General features: G+C 45.2%; 1 protein-coding gene and 1 long non-coding RNA gene across 3 annotated transcripts in view; one reads left to right on the top strand and one right to left on the bottom strand.

The window, feature by feature from the left end:
- Positions 1 to 11,073, bottom strand: part of LOC134354090 (SH3 domain-binding protein 1-like) — a 78,770-nt gene extending 67,697 nt beyond the window's left edge. For both annotated transcript variants that reach the window (XM_063062842.1, XM_063062843.1), the window contains exon 1: positions 10,072 to 11,073. In XM_063062842.1, the coding sequence (XP_062918912.1) occupies positions 10,072 to 10,127 (56 nt within the window). In that variant the 5' untranslated portion in view covers positions 10,128 to 11,073. The remainder of the gene's footprint in view (positions 1 to 10,071) is intronic.
- The window catches only part of LOC134354092 (uncharacterized), an 82,433-nt gene that overhangs the window by 37,872 nt on the left and 25,388 nt on the right, over positions 1 to 19,173 (top strand). The gene's annotated exons all lie outside the window — the stretch shown is intronic.

Genomic DNA, 19,173 nt, shown 5'->3' with positions numbered 1-19,173 from the left:
CCCTTCAATCTCCTCTTTAAATATACCCAATGACTTGGCCTCCACAGCTGTCTGTGGCAATGAATTCCACAGATTCACCACCCTCTGGCTAAAGAAACTCCTCCTCATCTCTGTTCTATTCTGAAGCTGTGCACTCTGGTCCTAGACTCCACCACCACAGAAAACATCCTCTCAACATTCACTCTATCTAGACCTTTCAATAGTCGTTAGGTGTAATATTCTCCGCGCCACGCAGAACTTAAAAGCTTCCACTTTCAAGTATTAAAATGCCTCGGCAGAATCTAATTTCTGGAGTCCACCTTGAGTGAGTCACATTGCAGTTTCAGGTTAGCACACAGCACAGCTGGTAGAGCAGAGGTCTCGCCTCTCCAGCTCCCCAGCTCAACTCAGACCTTGACCTCACAATCTACCTCGTTATGAACTTGCACTCGATTGTGTACCAGCTCTGCACTTTCTCTGTACCTGTTACACATAATTCTGCATTGTTATTGTTTTACCTTGTTCTAACTGTGATCTGATTTGTATGAACAGTATGGAAGGCAAGCTCTTAACTGTATCTCAGGACTCATAGAAAAGTACAGCACAGAAACAGGCTCTTCGGCCCATCTAGTCCATGCCAACCCCTTTGAACTGCCTACTCCCATCGACCTGCACCAGGACCGTAGTCCTCTGCACCTCTACCATCCATGTACCCATCCAAACTTCTCTTAAACATTCAAATCCAAATGGCATCCACCACTTGTGCTGGCAACTGATTCCACACTCTCATGACCCTGTGAGTGAAGAAGTTTCCCCTCCATGTTCCCCTTAAACTTTTTTCACTTTTCACCCTTAACCCATGACCTCTGGTTGTAGTCCCACCCAACCACAGTGGAAAAAGCCTGCTTACACTTAACCTATCTATACTGCTCATAGTTTTACATACTTCTACCAAACCTCCTCTTAATCTTCTAAATTCCAAGGAACAAAGTCCTAACCTATTCAATCTTTCCTTATAACTCAGGTCATCTAGAGCTGGTAACACCCTTGTAAATTTTCTCTGCACATCTTTCCTGTAGGTAGGAGACCAAAACTGTACACAATACTCCAAATTAGGCCTCACCAACTTTTCATACAACTTCAGCATAACATCCCATCTCCTGCAATCAGTACTTTGACTTATGAAGGCCAATGTGCCAAAAGCTTTCTTCACGACCCCATCTACTTGTGATGCCACTTTCAGTGAATTATGGACCCTGTGTTCTCAAGTCCCGTTGTTTTACCGCACTCCTCAGTGCCAAAAGTAAACCAATCCCAATGTTATCGTGTTCGCCTCCACCAGGCACCCACTACGATCTGTGTAAAAAAATAATGTCCCTCACATCTCCTTTAAGTTATCCCCCTCTCCCCCTCTAGAAGTAGACTCTGATTTGATTGTCTACCCTATTTAAGTCACTTACAAAAATTCTTTCCTCAGCTTCCAAACTTCCAGAGTAAACAGACAAATCTGTCTGGATTTCAATTCAGTTGAGGTTTGGTCTGATATCACGAGGAAATCACACTGCATTGTTTTGGTATCCAATGACAATATTCAGAATCAACATTATTTATTGAGATACAGTGCTGAATAGGCCCTTCTGACCCTCCGAGCCGTGCTGTCCAGCAATCCCCCGACTTAACCCCAGCCTAATCATGGGGCAATTTACAATGATCAATTAACCTACCAACCAGCATGTATTTGGACTCTGTGAGGAAACCGGGGCACTCCACGTGGTCACAGGGAGAACGTACAAACTCCTTACAGACAGTGGCGGGAATTGAACCCGGGTCGCTGGAACTGTAAAGCGTTGTGCTAACCCCTACGCTACCGTGCTTCCCCTGAAAGAGAATGGATTGTGGAACGGAGTCACAGGATTCCAATCCTCTCCTCCCGTGCTGTCTATGCGGAGTCTGCACGACCTCGGGAGTGCTCCAGTCTCCTCCTGCTTCCCAAAGACGTGCAGAGCAGCGGGTTAACCTCGCACTGTAAATCGGCCCAGGAGCGGGAGAACCTGAAGGGAGCGGATGTTAACACGGAGAGAATTAAACACGTTTGGTGCAGTTGATGGTTCCTGTGAACTTGGTGGACTCTCATGAAAGATGTAGTGAACCTAAGGTTAGATGGTTAGAGCACAAGAAATAGGAGCAGGAGTCGGCCATCTGGCCCGTCGAGCCTGCTCCACCATTCAATAAGATCGTGGCTGATCTGGCCGTGGGCACATCTCCACCTACCTGCCTTTTCCCCATAACCCTCAACTCCCCTGCTATGCAAAAATCTACCCAACCTTGACAGCAAAGTCCTGATGAAGGGTCTCGGCCCGAAACGTCGACTGTACCTCTTCCTAGAGATGCTGCCTGGCCTGCTGCCTTCACCAGCAACTTTGATGTGTGTTGCTTGAATTTCCAGCATCTGCAGAATTCCTTGTGTTTGCTCGACAGCAAATGGCTGTCCTGGGCTCCTTGCTATAGGGATGTTACAATAACTAAGAGCATTCAATTCAGAACTTGATTTTAATAGTCTGTGGATTTTACGGCATAATATTGTAGAAATTGACAGGAGAAAAAGAGAATTTCTCTCTCTAAAACAGCATGGAAAATAAACGTAATTACAGTCTAGGGTGCTGCCAAACTGTTCCATCCTTCAGCAGGAGATAATCCCTCCCCATCATTGAACAAATTTACAAGGGGTGCTGTCACAAGAAAGTAGTATCCATCATCAAGGACCCCCACCATCCAAGCCAAGTTCTCTTCTCGCCGCTGCCATCGGGCAGGCGTTACAGGAGCCTCAGGTCCCACTCCACCGGGTTCAGGAAAGTTACTACCCCTCAACCATCAGGATCAAAGCATGCATGCAATATACACCCCCGAGATTCATCTTTCCACAGACTGCCATGAAAAAAAGACAACCATGGAATCCGTTCAAGGAACCATCTTGGATAATTTCACTCACCTCAATGTTAAACTGATACCACAACCTTTAGGCTTACTACAACTCAGTATTTTAGTTGTTTATATTATTTGCATGATTTGTCTTCTTTTGCACATTGGTTGTTCGTCAGACTTCCTTATTTATAGTTTTTCACAAATTCTACTTTATTCATTTATTTTTCCTGTGAATGCTGGCAAGAAAATGAATCTCAGGGTAGTACAGTACATGGTGACATATGCGTACTTCGAACTTAAATAAATTTACTTTGAACTTCGAAAATGGTTGGGATTGGTACCAGGATCCTGATATATACACACACACACACACACACACACACACACACACACACACACACGCGCGCACGCGCACACACACAAGCGCACACGCGCACACAAAATCAATGCTGGAGGAACTCAGCAGGCCAGGCAGCATCTATGGGGAATAAAGTACAGTCGATAAAAGTACAAGCTGAAACGTCGACTGTACTTTTCTCCATGGATGCCGCCTGGCCTGCTGGGTTCCTCCAGCATTTTGTGTGTGTTGCTCGGAGTTCTAGCATCTGCAGATTTTCTCTTGTCCAGGATCCTGACGTTAATTTCAAAGTACATTTATTAACGAAGTATGTATAGCATATCCAACCTTGAGATTCATCTTCTTGAATGCAGCTACACAAGGAGAGAGTGAGCAGTCCCAAGTTCCTGGGTGTCAAGATCTCTGAGGATCTAATCTGCTCCCAACAGATCAATGCAGTTATGAAGAAGGCAAGACAGCGTCTATACTTCATTAGGAATTTGAAGAGATCTGGCATGTCAACAAATACACTCAAAAGCTTCTATAGATGTAGCGTGGAGAGCATTCTGACAGGCTGCATCACTGTCTGGTATGGGGGTGTGGGGCTAATGCACAGGACCGAAAGAAGCTGCAGAGGGTTGTAAATTTAGTCGGCTCCATCTTGGGTACAAAGTACCTAGGACATCTTCAGGGAGCGGTGTCTCAGAAAGGCAGCGTCCATTATTAAGGACCCTCCAGCGCCCAGGGCATGCCCTTCACTCAACTGTTACCATCAGGTAGGAGGTACAGAAGCCTGAAGGCACTCACTCAGCGATTCAGGAACAGCTTCTTCCCCTCTGCCATCCAATTCCTAAATGGACATTGAACCCTTGGAGACTACCTCACTTTTTAAATATATATTTCTGGTTTTTTTTGCACGATTTTTAATCTATTCTATATATATATACTGTAATTATTATTATTTTGTATTTTTTCTTCTATATTACATATTGCTTTGAACTGCTGCTGCTAAGTTAACAAATTTCATGACACATGCTGGTGATGATAAACCTGATTATGAAAAAAATGCAACAGAATCAAATAAAAAAACCCACATTACAAAGACTGTCAAACATCCAAATTGCAAAATAAAACGAATCGTGCAAACAATAAAGATATGAACAAATAACACACAGAGCAGGAAGTGCAGAGACCTCAAAAGTGAGGCAAATGCAGCTGGTCAGGGCTCCAGAACCTTGCGCCCAACGGTAGGAGCGAGAAGAGAGGGACACGGGTCAGGCACAGGCAGCTGTGCTTTAGGAAGACATTATTTGTGTATCCCTGTCGAGTTTGACTTTGTTTCAGAAACTTGTTGAATCCCTGAGGGAGAATGTCGCAGATAAAAGAAAGGGCAGCTAAGATGTCTGGAATATGCTGTGTGGGGAAAATTTAGGGATCTGCCAATAGACAGTGAAAATGGCTGAAAGCTAATTAAGGAGGGACTTTGGGGACATCCGAAATCATTTAACGTTTGGGATCCTCTGCACCCAGAACAAACTCCAGGCTCAGAGTCAAGCACCACATCAGACCAAGAGGCAGTGGAGTGATTCCTCTCGTGTCATAGTGAGAGCAGCGTTCTACAGTTCACAGGGCTGAGCTGGGAGGGATATGATTCAAGTCGCTGGTGACCGCACCAAGATGCCATTTAGCAACTTTGTCACACACCAGACATCCTTCTGCCGGCAATGATCTCAAAAAAAATGGTGAAGATGGGTCTGCTGAAATTGGGAAGACTTGAAGATGAAATGGACTGGAGTGTCGTGGTTAACACGGGGCTTTACAGTACCAGCGGCCCGGGTTCAAGTCCCGCCACTGTCTGTAAGGAGTTTGTACGTTCTCCCCATGACCACGTGGGTTTCCTCCGGGTGCTCTGGTTTCCTCCCACAGTCCAAAAACGTCCAGGTGATAGGTTAATCAGTCATTGTAAATTGTCCTGTCAATATGGCTAGAGTTAAATTGGAGTTTGCTGGGTGGCACGGATCAAAGGTTGGAAGGGCTGTATCTAAATGTAAAATAATTAAAATACATTTTATTTTTTAATTTTTTAGCGATTCAGTGCTGAACAGGCCCTTCTGGCCCTTTGTGCCGTGTTGCCCCATAACCCACCTACTTAACCCGAGCCTAATCACAGGACAATTTACAATGACCAATTAGCCTACCAACCGCTAACTGAGTGGGGCGGGGGGGGGGGAAGTGGACTGCAGCACCGGAGGAAACGCACGCGTTCCACGGGGAGGACGTACACGCTCCTTATAGAGGACGCCAGGACTGAGCGCGGGACTCCGACACCCCCGAGCTGTAATAGCATTGCATACTGTGCACACTGTGGTAGGTCTGAGATGACAGGAATTTGTGAAAATTATTATGTAAATTCCACCCCCCCCCATTTGCTGAACTTTTACTTCTTCTCACCTGTCCACTGTTTCCCCTTTCGCCCCCTCCTCCTTCCCTTTCTCCTATAGTCCACTCTCCTTTCCTATCAGATTCCTTCTTCTCCAGTCCCTGACCTTTCCCACCCATCTCCTTCCAGCTATCTTCCTTTCACTTCCCCACTCCACCTTTTTACTCTGGCATCTTTCTCTTTCCTTCTCAGTCCTGAAGAAGGGTCTCGGCCCGAAAATTCGACTACCTATTCATTTCTATAGATGCCAACACTGCAGACTGTAACATCAAGTTATTGATCTGCCCTCCCACTGTGCAAGGGGTGACACTTCTGCGAACACAATGTGTACTCAGCGAACTCAAACAAAAGCAATGTGATAACAATTGCATTTGGCTGAAGAGTAAGTGCTGGCCAAGGGCCTCTTTTCTGCTTTCAGCTGATGGCTAAGGGATCTTTTTTGTAAGTCAGAGAGAGAGAGAGAGAGAGAGAGACAACCTCTCAAAGACCTTGTTGTGCATCAGAATCAGGTTTAATATCACCGGTATATGTCGTGAAATTTGTTGTATCTGCGGCAGCAGTTCAATGTAATACATAATAATAGAGCAAAAATCTGAATTACGGAATAGAGAAACAGAGAAAACCTACAGCACAATACAGGTCCTTCAGCCCACAAAGCTGTGCCAAACATGTCCTTACCTTAGAAATTACCTAGGGTTACCCGTAGCCCTCTATTTTTCTGAGCTCCATATACCTGTACAGGAGTCTCTTAAAAGACCCTATCATATCCGCCTCCACCACCATCACCGGCAGCCCACTCCACGCACTCACCACTCTCTGCGTAAAAAACTTGCTCCTGACATCTCCTCTGTACCTACTTCCAAGCACCTTAAAACTGTGCCCTCTCTTGCTAGCCATTTCAGCCCTGGGAAAAAGCCTCTGACTATCCACAAGATCAATGCCTCTCATCATCTTATACGCCTCTATCAGGTCACCTCTCATCCTCCGTCGCTCCAGGGAGAAAGGGCCGAGTTCACTCAACCTATTCTCATAAGGCATGCTCCCCAATCCAGGCAGCATCCTTGTAAATCTCCTCTGCAACCTTTCTATAGTTTCCACATTCTTCCTGTAGTGAGGTGACCAGAACTGAGCACAGTACTCCAAGTGGGGTCTGACCAGGGTCCTATATAGCTATATAGCTGTACCATTACCAGAGGGGCCTGACCAGGGTCCTATGTAGCTGTAACATTACCATGTATGTGTAGTGTATCTTCTGTAAGTTTGCTCATGAAGCTAAACTGAATGGAAGAGCATATTGTGCAGGGGATGAGGAGAATCTACAGAGAGACATGGATAGGTTAAGTCAGTGGACAAGGGTCTGGCAGATGAAATACGATGTTGGTAAATGCAAAGTCATCCACTTTATATAAATATTGTTTCTATTTTTGCACTACATATAAATATAATAGTTAAATTAAATAAGTAGTACAAAAATAGAAATTAAAAAGTAGTGAGGTTGTGTTCATGGGTTGAATGTCCATTCAGGGATTGGATGGCAGAGGGAAAGAAGCTGTTCCTGAATCGCAGAGTGTGTGTCTTCATGCTCCTGCACCTCCTCCCTGGTGGTAGCAATGAGAAGAGGGGGTGATGGGGGTCCTTAACAATGGATGCCACCTTTTTGAGGGATTGCTCCTTGAAGATGTCCTGGGTACTATGGAGGCTGGTGCCCATGATGGAGCTGACTGAGTTTACAACTCTCTGCAGCTTACTTCGATCCTGTACAGTACCCCCGAAACCAGGCAGTGATGCGGCCAGTCAGAATGCTGTTCATGGTACATCTGTAGAAATTTGTGAGTATGTTTGGTAACATATCAAATCTCCTCAAACTCCTAATGAAATATGGCTGTGGTCTTGCCTTATTTTTAGCTACATCGATACATTGGGTCCAGGTTAGGACCTCAGAGATATTGACACCCAGGAACTTGGAACTGAAGTGGTGGAATCGGGTAAGGCAGGGCAACAGGGCTCTGGTGAAGATGTACAGGCCAATCGCCTATACCGTGGATAAAATGGATTGCAGAGACATTGATGAACTCCAACCATACCATCGACTTTGGACAATGGAGATGGGAAATCATCAGTGGTCTATGCTCCACTGGGAGCAAAGGGCCCAAGAAGAGGAAGAGAGACAGACAGGGACATTCAACATTGATTTCTCTAACTTCCGTTAATGCCCCTCCTCTTCTTCTTACCCCATCCCTTATTTATTTATTTATTCATTTATTTATTATTCCCCCCCCCCTTTACTCTCTATCTTTTTTCTCTCTCTGTCCCTCTCACAATCACTCCTTGCCTGCTCTCTATCTTCCTCTGGGCTCCCCTCCCCACTTCTTTCCCCCTAGGCATCCCGTTCCATGATCCTCCCCCTTCTCCAGCCTTGTATCCCTTTTGCCAATCACCTGTCCAGCTCTTGGCTCCATCCCTCCCCCTCCTGTCTTCTCCTATCATTTTGGATCTCCCCCTCCCCCTCCCACTTTCAAATCTCTTACTAGCTCTTCCTTCAGTTAGTCCTGACGAAGGGTCTCAGCCTGAAACGTCGACTGTACCTCATCCTATAGATGCTGCCTGGCCTGCTGCGTTCACCAGCATTTTGTGTGCATTGCAGGGACATTACAGTAGCTTTGCATCTTGTTAAGAATGAATACACACTTCCTCAATCTCACAGAAACTCTGGCCTCTTGTTCCAATATGATGAAACCAAGAACATTTCATGAAAACAGTTGAAGTATGTGTTAAGAGTCATAGAATTCAAACAGATATGTTGGACACTTTCAATATCATCATCTAAAAGATGCAAGAATTAGAAGGAAAGCAATATATATTCCACAGTGGTTCCTTAATTTTCCGTTTAGGCAAAGATTCTTTAAACTCAGGTGGTGCGCGCGTGCGCGCACACACACACACACACACACACACACACACACACACACACACACACAGGAATAGGGTGAAGATTTAATAACAGACATTCGTGCTCCCAATCTAATTGGATACATTTACATTGAGTGTGTCAAGAACCTTTGACAGATACAGGAGATGTGAGCCGCACATGGACATCATCACCTTTCGCGCACCGTGTGACTGGCACGGTAGCATAGAGGTTAGCGCAGTCGCTCTACGGTGCCCGTGATTATCGATTGGGCCTTTTTGAGATACAACGTGGTACAGACCCTTCCGGCCCCTGGAGCCGCGCCGCCGAGCAATCCACTGATGTAACCCTAGCCTAATCACGGGGCTGATCTCCCCTCTGATTTCAGTAGCTTAATAGTCACTGTTACTAAGTCTCGCCTCAGTTTTAAAAAAAAAAGAAATACAAGATTTATTTAATTTCTTACATTTGAATCCCCCAGCATCTGTCGCGGATTAGAACTCCGGCTGCCAGACTGGTAAATTTACAGCACCGAGACTCCCTGCTGGGTGAGTCCCCCCGAATACCAAAATCTCACCTGGCGTCGCTGCCTCGGTAGTTATGCGGCCAGCACCTCCAGGTTGTGGTACAAGGTATTTTTTCACCTTGTCAGTGTGTTGAGGGACTTGGCAGCGGTAATGCGTACTGGGTGGTTCGATTCCGTCCTGCCGGAGATGACTAATACTCAGTGTGGAAGTTCTCTCCAAAAATCCGGAGAATCCAAGACATCTTTCTCAGAAAGGCGGCGTCCATCATTAAGTACCCCCACTACCCAGGACATGCCCTCTTCTCGTTGCTACCACCAGGAAGGAGAGACAGAAGCCTGAAGGTACACACACTGAACGATTCAGGAACAGCTTCTTCCCCTCTGCCATCAGATTTCTGAATGGACATCGAACCCATGAACACCACCTCTCTTCTTTCTTATTTCCTAATTTTTTGTACTACTTTTTTTTTAACTATTATATATTTACCATAATTCTATTTTTTTCTCTCCATTATCACGTATTGCTGCCGCAAAGTTCGCATATTTCACGACGTATGCCGGGGATATTAAATACCATTCTGGTTTCTGGTTCAACCCCAAGACCAGCTGCTTAGTAGGAGCATTGCACAAAGGAGTGGGGGGGGGGGGGAGACCAGGAGAGAACGAGGGGTCGCGTTTGCGAGCACATTTCTGGGTTATGATCGTGCGTTGAAGATTTAAAAAAAAACTGGAAACGGCACATGCCTACATTCTCCAGCGGCCACCCATCTCCCAGATGTGTCCAGTCAGTGCATCATTTAAGGCATTTACGACCCGGCGGGAGGATCTCCCTGCTTTTTAATGTTAACCGAAGAGCGGTCAAATCAGCCAGCAAGACTGTAACTTCCTTAATCGAGTACTGCAAAAAGCAATTGTCAAAGGCGTTCAAAACGACATTATGCAGATCCTTTTACTCTTACCTTCCTGCGGTATGGTTTGCCAGCTGTAACATCCGATTAAACTGTTTCTTCATCATTTTTAAAACTTTTTAAAGAAAACACAATTCCCTGCCTACGTCTCCGTTAGTTTGCCCGTATCTGCAGTTTCTCCTTTACCAAGCGCTCTGGGTGCCGTGGGCGTGTGCAAAAGCCTTTCTCTCTCCCTCCCACCACAGGCGAATATGAAACTTGTCTTAAAGTGACACCGACACACAAGAATCAGTCAGGTGGCAAAGAAGTTATTGATTCAGAGTGGCGCCCCTTCCCATTATCTTAAGGCCATAAGGCATTGGACCAGAATTAGGTCATTCGGCCCGTCGAGTCCGTTCTACCGTAGCTGATTTAATATCCCTCTCAACCCCATTCTCCTGCCTTCTCCCTGTAACTATTGATGCCCTGACTAACCAAGAACCTATCAACCTCTGCTTTAAATATACACAATGACTTGGTGACTGTCTGTGGCAATGAATTCCACAGATTCACCACCTTCTGGCTAAAGAAAATGATCCTCATCTCTGTTCTAAATGGACGTCACTCTGTTCTGAGGGTGCCCTCTGGTCCTAGACTCTCCCATCCTCTCCAGTGACCACTCTGTCTAGGCCTTTCAATATTCGATAGGTTTCAATGAGATCCTCCACCAGTCTTTTGCACCCCAGCAAGTACAGGCCCAGAGCCATCAAAAGCTCCTCATATGTTAACCACTTAATTCTTGGGATAATTCTTGTGAACCTCCTCTAGACCCTCTCCAATTCCAGCATAACTTTTCTGAGATAAAGGGCCTGAATCTGCCCAACATTCTCCACTTGTGGTCTGACCATTGCCTTATAAAGCCCCAGCAGTACCACCTTGCTTTAGATACTTTCAGCATTGGATCAGACAATGGAGTTTGGAGTTCATTTCCGGTGCTGTCTGTAAGGAGTTTGTATGTTCTTCCCACTGCCACCTGCATTTCCTCCGGGTGCAAACACGAGGAATTCTGCAGATGCTGGAAATTCAAGCAACACACATCAAAATTGCTGGCGAACGCAGCAGGCCAGGCAGCATCTCTAGGAAGAGGTACAGTCGATGTTTTGGGCCGAGACCCTTCGTCAGGACTAACTGAAGGAAGAGCTAGTAAGAGATTTGAAAGTGGGAGGGGGAGGGGGAGATCCAAAATGATAGGAGAAGACAGGAGGGGGAGGGATGGAGCCAAGAGCTGGACAGGTGATTGGCAAAAGGGATATGAGAGGATCATGGGACAGGAGGCCCAGGGAGAAGGAAAAGGGGGGTATAGTCAGTGGGACAGAGGGAGAAAAAGGGAAGAGAGAGAGAGAAAGAATGTGTGTATATAAATAAATAACGGATGGGGTACGAGGGGGAGGTGAGGCATTAGCAGAAGTTAGAGAAGTCAATGTTCATGCCATCAGGGTGCTCCAGGTGCTCTGGTTTCCCCCCAGATTCCAAAGACAAACTGCTATTTCATAGCAGGACTGAGATTAGGAAAAACTTCTTCACACAGAGAGTGGTGAATCTGTGGAATTCTCTGCCACAGTAAACAGTTGAGGCCAGTTCATTGGCTATATTTAAGAGGGAGTTAGATATGGCCCTTGTGGCTACGGGGATCAGGGGGTATGGAGGGAAGGCTGGGGCAGGGTTCTGAGTTGGATGATCAGCCATGATCATAATAAATGGCGGTGCAGGCTCGAAGGGCCGAATGGCCTACTCCTGCACCTATTTTCTATGTTTCTATGTTTCTATATGCTATGTGTGCTTTGTGTTGTGCATGACTGTTGGTACTGGGTTTTGTACCTTGGTCCTGGAGTAACGGTGTTTTGTTTGGCAGTGTTCATTGGTATTCATATATGGTTGAATGACAATTAAACTTGAAATTAGTGGGCTAACTGGTCATTGGAAATTGACCTGTGATTAGACTGGTGTTAAATCTGCAGATGCTGGAAATCCAGTGCAACACACAAAATGCTGGAGGAACTCAGCAGGCCAGGCAGCATCCGTGGAAAAGGACAGATAGTCGATGTTTTGGGCCGAGATCTATCTTCAGGACTGCTGGGTTGCTGGATAGCATGGCTCATTGAGCCAGAAATGCCTGCTCCATGCTGTGTTTTTAAATAAATAATTTTTTTTTTGTTCAAAGAAATGGTGTTCCTTAATGTCAATTCTGTCTCCATGAATTCCACCCTGACTCTCAGTCATGAACCTTGTGGATTCAACTCCCAACTCTGGACAACGTGTGCTCAAAGGGAGAATTTGAGGCTCTTTCTTGAGGATTAGAAGTTGGACTGCGGATGTCAAAGATCTCATGGGCTTGTCCTGTGGCCATCCATCCACGCCATGTCACAACATACGTCAGTGACAATTAACCCGACCGGTAGTCGAAGCTGCCCAGCACATCATCAGTACCAGCGTACCCGCTATCAAGGACATCTATACAGAAAGGTGACGGAAAAGGGCCAGTAACATCAGGAAGGATCCCACGCACCCTGCTCCTGGACCGTTTGTCCCACTGCCGTCATTAATTAATTAATTTCACAATACTGTGCGGAGTAGGTCCTTTGAGCCGGGTCACCCTAGCAACCCCTGACAAGCACAATTGACCAACTTTAACCTAATCACAGGACAACCTACAATGAGGAATTAGCCTTCCTGGTAGGTCTTCAGACCGTGGGAGGGAAATTAGAGGACTCGGAGAAAAACTGTGCATTCTGCGGGGAAGACGTGCAGAGGCTCCTTACGGAATGGCTCCAAACTCCAGAACATTCTGAGCTGTAATAGAGTCACGCTAGCTGCTACTCTACCGTGAGAGGAGGCTACGGAGCATCCGTGCCAGGACCACCAGATCCAAAAACAGTTCCTTTCCCCAAGCAGTAAGGCTGATCAACACCTCCACCCACTAGCTCCACCACTACTTCATTATTTCCCATCACCCACCTTATGTAGAGCCTAGTGTCCTTTTTGGAGCGGCGGGGTGGAGACATGTCTCTACCAAAGGAGGTGTAAGGTGCTCCTTCCCTCCGCTAGCCTGCAGGTCACCCCTGAGCAAGGTGTAGCACCTGCTTAGCCCCCGATCAGGGTCACATGAAACCATGGGAGCAGGTGGTGGATGGTCATATGAGCAGCCGGTGCAGATCACAAATCCTGGTTATGTGACCACTGATGCCAGGCAGACAATCTCTGAATGGTATACTTTATACGTTATTGTCACCAAACAATTGATACTAGAACGTACAATCATCACAGCGACATTTGATTCTGTGCTTCCCGCTCCCTGGATTACAAATCGATAGTAAATATTAAAAATTTAAATTATAAATCATAAATAGAAAATAGAAAAATGGAAAGTAAGGTAGTGCAAAAAAAACTGAGAGGCAGGTCCGGATATTTGGAGGGTACGGCCCAGATCCGGGTCAGGATCCGTTCAGCAGTCTTATCACAGTTGGAAAGAAGCTGTTCCCAAATCTGGCCGTACAAGTCCTCAAGCTCCTGAGCCTTCTCCCGGAGGAAAGAGGGATGAAAAGTGTGTTGGCTGGGTGGGTCATGTCCTTGATTATCCTGGCAGCACTGCTCCGATAATGTGTGGTGTAAAGTGAGTCCAAGGACGGAAGATTAGTTTGTGTGATGTGCTGATTGATAATGGCTGTGGTCACCCGTCTGGTGAAGACATTGCCCAGAAGAAAGCAATGGCAAACCACTTCTGTAGAAAAATTTGCCAAGAACAATCTTGGTGAGAGATCATGATTGCCCACATCATGCGAAACAGCACATAATAGTGATTGTGCTTTATCTCTGTGTAGCATTAAACATTGTGGTGGGACAGCAGCAGAGTCTATTGTAACGCTATTATTGCACCAGTGACCTGGGTTCAATTCCTGCCCCTGCCTGTAGGGAGTTTGTACATTCCTATAAACATATTGTACACTTATCTGTGGAATTCTCTACCTAATGAAGCAGTGGAGGCTACCTCAGTGAATATATTTAAGACAAGGTTGGATAGATCTTTGCATAGTAGGGGAATTAGGGGTTATGGGGAAAAGGCAGGCAGGTGGAGATGAGTCCATGGTCAGATCAGCCATGATCTTATTGAATGGCGGGGAAGGCTCGACAGGCCAGTTGACCGACTCCTGCTCCTATTTCTCATGTTCTTATAACGAAGTTGTAACGCTCAGCTATATTGGCTCGTATTTATCTCGGGGAAACCCCGTCCGCAGCCCAACCTTGTCTCCCGCTTACGTCGGTTGCTGCGCAAATGGCACCTGATTCGGCTTCAAACACCAATCATCAGCCAGCACACAATGTACGTTTTACAAATTACACTTTATAAATCATACTAGGACTATGAGATTAATAGAGATACAATACAAAAGGGCATGAAAAAAAAGGCGCCAGAGTTATCAAAGTCCAATTTCTTCGTGCACACACAGTTGGAGCTCAGGACCTTCTTTCTTCCCCCTGCGATCCACTCCGACCCCCTCATCTCGCAGCTCAGGACCACCCGGAGTGATCCACCAGAGTGCTCCCAGCACGTCCGTCATTCTCACGGTCTCTCCTCCAATTCCCCACCAAAACCTCCCGTTTCCCAGCCATATGAAACAGCATATCAACCCAAGAAAGAATAACATGGACACCCATTGGTTCATTTGCTCTGTTATCTATAATATAACCCAAGCAAACTGCTAGCTGGAGACTTTCTCAGCATCTAACATAACAAAGAAGCCATTTTAATTAACATGCGCAGTAACATACAAGAAGAAACCCCTTACAAAGTGATCGGAACTGAACACAATACTCTAAGAGGGCTAACTGGGAGGGGAAGGTTAGATTGATCTTGGAGTAGGTTAAACGGTCGGCACAACATTGTGGGCTGGAAGGCTGTACAGCGCCAGGTTCAGTTCCTGCTGCTACCTGTAAGGAGCTTGTACGTTCTCCCCGTGACCACGTGGGTTTCCTCCGGGTGGATCGGTTTCCTCCAACATTCCAAAAAAAAAAGACATACAGGTAAATAAATTACAGTTTAGTAAGTTGTGGGCGTGCTACGATGGGGTCAGAAGCACGGCGACACTTGCGGGCTGCCCCCAGCACATTCGCACTGTGTTGGTCATTGATGGAAAAGATGCAGTTCACTGTCGGTTTTTAATATGTATGTGACGAATACAGCTTATTTTTAGTCTATAAATGGCTTGATTAACGCTTTATACCTGCAGAATTCACCCTGCTGAGGAGCTGAATTAAAGGGGGTTGTCCCGGGAATGAATTGGGGGGGGGGCTAGTTACGGAGGTGGAAGTGGGCTCTGTTAGACGGCAGGGGTACATGGTTTGAAACTTTATTTGGAGTGAGATTAGACAGGAAGGCAGAGTGCATAACCTTTGGTGACTGAGTCTATTTAGAGCATTTTGCAATGCTGCAGGCAGGTGTTGCACACACACACATACACTCACACACTCACACACTCACACACACACACACACCCTTAGGCTGAACGTGGGGCACAATGATTTGCTACGTGTGGTAGCGAAACCCTCCGTCGCTCCTGCACCAGATGTAAAGCAAAGCCTCGGGCTGCAAGAAATACTAGCACCTTGCATTGTCACAGCACTTTTAACTCAGCAGAGCATCACTCAGTGCCTTACGGCTGCATGTTCACCGCGGTGTTTGACGATTCGTGGCTGCATCCTGAGCTTGGTATTTTGCACTGGCTGATACAGGAATAGATATTACTTGACAACCTTCAGGCTCCTGAACAGGCATGGATAGCTGCACTCAACCAATACTGAACTATTTCTCAACCTACAGACACACTTTCAAGGACTCTACAACTCATGTTCTCAGCTTTATCTATCTGTCAGTCTGCCTATCTATCTGTCTATTTATCTGTCTAATTATCTAACAATCTAGCTATCTATCTCTCCATCTGTCTATGTAGCTATCTTTCTATCTATCTCTTTCTCTATCCATTTATTTATCAGTCTATCTTTCTATCTATCTGTCTAACTGTCTATCGATACATTTTTCTATCTATCTAGCTACCTTTCTGTCTGTCGGTCTGTCTGTCTGTCTATCTATCTATCAATCTATTTTTCTATCTAACTACCTTTCTATCTTTCTATCTACCTATCTATCTATTTATCTGTTTAATTAATCAGCTATTTACAATATACATTAATGATTTAGATGAAGGGATTAAAAGTAACATTAGCAAATTTGCAGATGATACAAAGCTGGGCGGCATTGTGAAATGTGAGGAGGATGTTATGAGAATGCAGGGTGACTTGGACAGGTTGGGTGAGTGGGCAGACGCATGGCAGATGCAGTTTAATGTGGATAAATGTGAGGTTATTCACTTTGGTGGCAATAACAGGAAGGCAGATTACTATCTGAATGGTGTCAAGTTAGGAAAAGGGGAAGTACAACGAGATCTAGGTGCCCTTGTTCATCAGTCACTGAAAGTAAGCATGCAGGTACAGCAGGCAGTGAAGAAAGCTAATGGCATGCTGGCCTTCGTAACAAGGGGAATTGAGTATAGGAGCAAAGAGGTCCTTCTGCAGTTGTACAGGGCCCTGGTGAGACCACATCTGGAATATTGTGTACAGTTTTGGTCTCCAAATTTGAGGAAGGACATTCTTGCTATTGAGGGAGTGCAGCGTAGGTTCACGAGGTTAATTCCTGGGATGGAGGGACTGTCATATGTTGAAAGATTGGAGCGACTGGGGTTGTATACACCGGAATTTAGAAGGATGAGAGGGGATCTGATTGAAACATACAAGATTATTAAGGGATTGGACACGCTAGAGGCAGGAAACATGTTCCTGATGTTGGGAGAGTCCAGAACCAAAGGCCACGGTTTAAGAATAAGGGGTAGACAATTTAGAACAGAGTTGAGGAAAAATTTTTTCACACAGAGGGCTGTGGTTCTGTGGAATGCTCTGCCTCAGAAGGCAGTGGAGGCCAATTCTCTGGATTCTTTCAAGAAAGAGTTAGATAGAGCTCTTAAAGATAGCGGAGTGAAGGGATATGGGGAGAAGGCAGGAAAATGGTACTGATTGTGGATGATCAGCCATGATCACAGTGAATGGTGGTGCTGGCTCGAAGGGCTGAATGGCCTACTTTTGCACCTATTGTCTATTGTCTATTATCTAACTATCTATCTTACTATCTATCTTTCCATCTATCTATGTATCTCTCTATCTGTCTAACTATCTACCTGTCTATTTATTATTTTTATTTTCATAATTTATTTTCTTATACACATTGGTTATTTTTATTTATTAGTGTTTTCATGTAGTTTCTCAGAAATGCTATTTAGTTATTTTTACTTTCCTGTAAGTGCCCACCAGGAAATTAATCTCAGGGTTGTATATGGTGACATATATGTACTTTGATTATAACCTTACTTTGAAATTTGTCAAAACCACACAGGGACGGTGCTAGGAGGCAGATTTTGAGGTGTTTTTTGAGGAGAGAAGCACTCACCAGCTATTGGGAGAAATTTGCTGAGGTTTAAGTGTGTCACAGAGCCACAGCTGTTAAGCACAGAAACATTGAAAATCTACAGCACATTACAGGCCCTTTTGGCCCACAATGCTGTGCTGACCATGTAACCTACTCTAGAACCTGCTCTAGAATTTCCCTACCGCACAGCCCTCTATTTTTTCTAAGCTCCATGCACCTATCTAAGAGTCTCTTAAAAGTAGAGCCACGGTCTCACAGATTTCGAAGTTTGATCTGACTTCATCTGCTGTCTGTGTGGAGTTTGAACGTTCTCCTCAGGACCACATGGATTTCCTCTGGATGCTCCTGTTTCCTCCGGTATTTCAAAGAGTGCAGGTTGATAAGTTAGCTGGGTGCTGATAGATAGATAGATAGAAAGATAGGAATCAATAGATAGGTAAAAAGATAGACAGATAAGTAGCTAGATAGATCAATAGTAAGTTGTCCTCACTGTGTAGGTGACTACTATCATGTAGGAAGAGTTGAAGAGAATTTGGGAAGACCATTGGAACACTTCAGTGCAGTACAAGCCCTTCGACCCAGGATGTTGTGCTGACTTTATAACCTACTCTAAGGTCAATCTAACCTTCCCTTTGACATAGCCCTCCATTTTTCGATCATCCAAATGCCTACTTAAGTGTTTCTTAAATGTCCCGAATGCATTGGCCTCTGCCGCCACCCCTGGCAGGGCGCTCCGTGCACCCGCCACTCTCTGTGTAAAAAACTTATTTCTGACATCCCCCCCCCCAACAAACTCCCCATGCTTTCTTCCAATCACCTTAAAATTGTCCCTCTTGTATTAGCCATTTCTGCCCTGTGGCAGGAGATGTAGAGGAGGCTTGACCAAACAGCAGAGCAGCGAAGACGACTTAGCGGTAAACAATACTTTACGCGTGAACTTCAAACTAACAAGCCACAAGAGGGCACAAAACTAGAGAGAATGGATATTCGACATGACAAGGAAACAAGGTAACTGAAGGCCAGGAGTAACTGGCTCATGCTGGCTGCTTTGTGTGAGTGAGCATAGGCCTGGGTTTAAACGGGCTGCAGATGTGAACTGGGTTTAAATGGGCCGCAGGTGATGAACCAGAAGTGAGTAGCAGGTGGTTCGTGTTAGCTCTGAGGTGACTGGGAGATGCCAGCCTGTGGGAAAGGGTCTCTGGCTTTCCATTCTATCTATTACCTTTATTATTGTGTAACCTTTATCAAGTCACCTCTCATCTTAAATCCCAATAAGAGATGACATTAATGTAGGATTAGTATAAATGGGTGATTGATGTCCAGTGCATATGCTGTGACAGAAGGGCAAGTCTATTTATCAATCTTTTTATGTATCTCTCTATCTAACTATCTGTCTATTTATTACTTTTATTTTCACAACTTGTCTTCTTATACACATTGGTTATTTTTATTTATGTATAGTGCTTTAACGTATAGTTTCACAAATTCTTTTTCATGTTTTAACTTTCCTGTAAATGCCCACAAGAAAATGAATCTCAGGATTTTACATGGTGACATACAGCATATGTACTCTGATAATAAATTTGCTTTGAGTTTGACTAAACTGCACAAAGACATCACTAGGAGGCAGATATTAAGGTGCT

The sequence above is a fragment of the Mobula hypostoma genome, chromosome 11 (genome assembly GCF_963921235.1).
Source record: "Mobula hypostoma chromosome 11, sMobHyp1.1, whole genome shotgun sequence".
NCBI classification, from domain to species: Eukaryota; Metazoa; Chordata; class Chondrichthyes; order Myliobatiformes; family Myliobatidae; genus Mobula; species Mobula hypostoma.
This window is presented reverse-complemented; position numbering and strand designations above follow the sequence as displayed.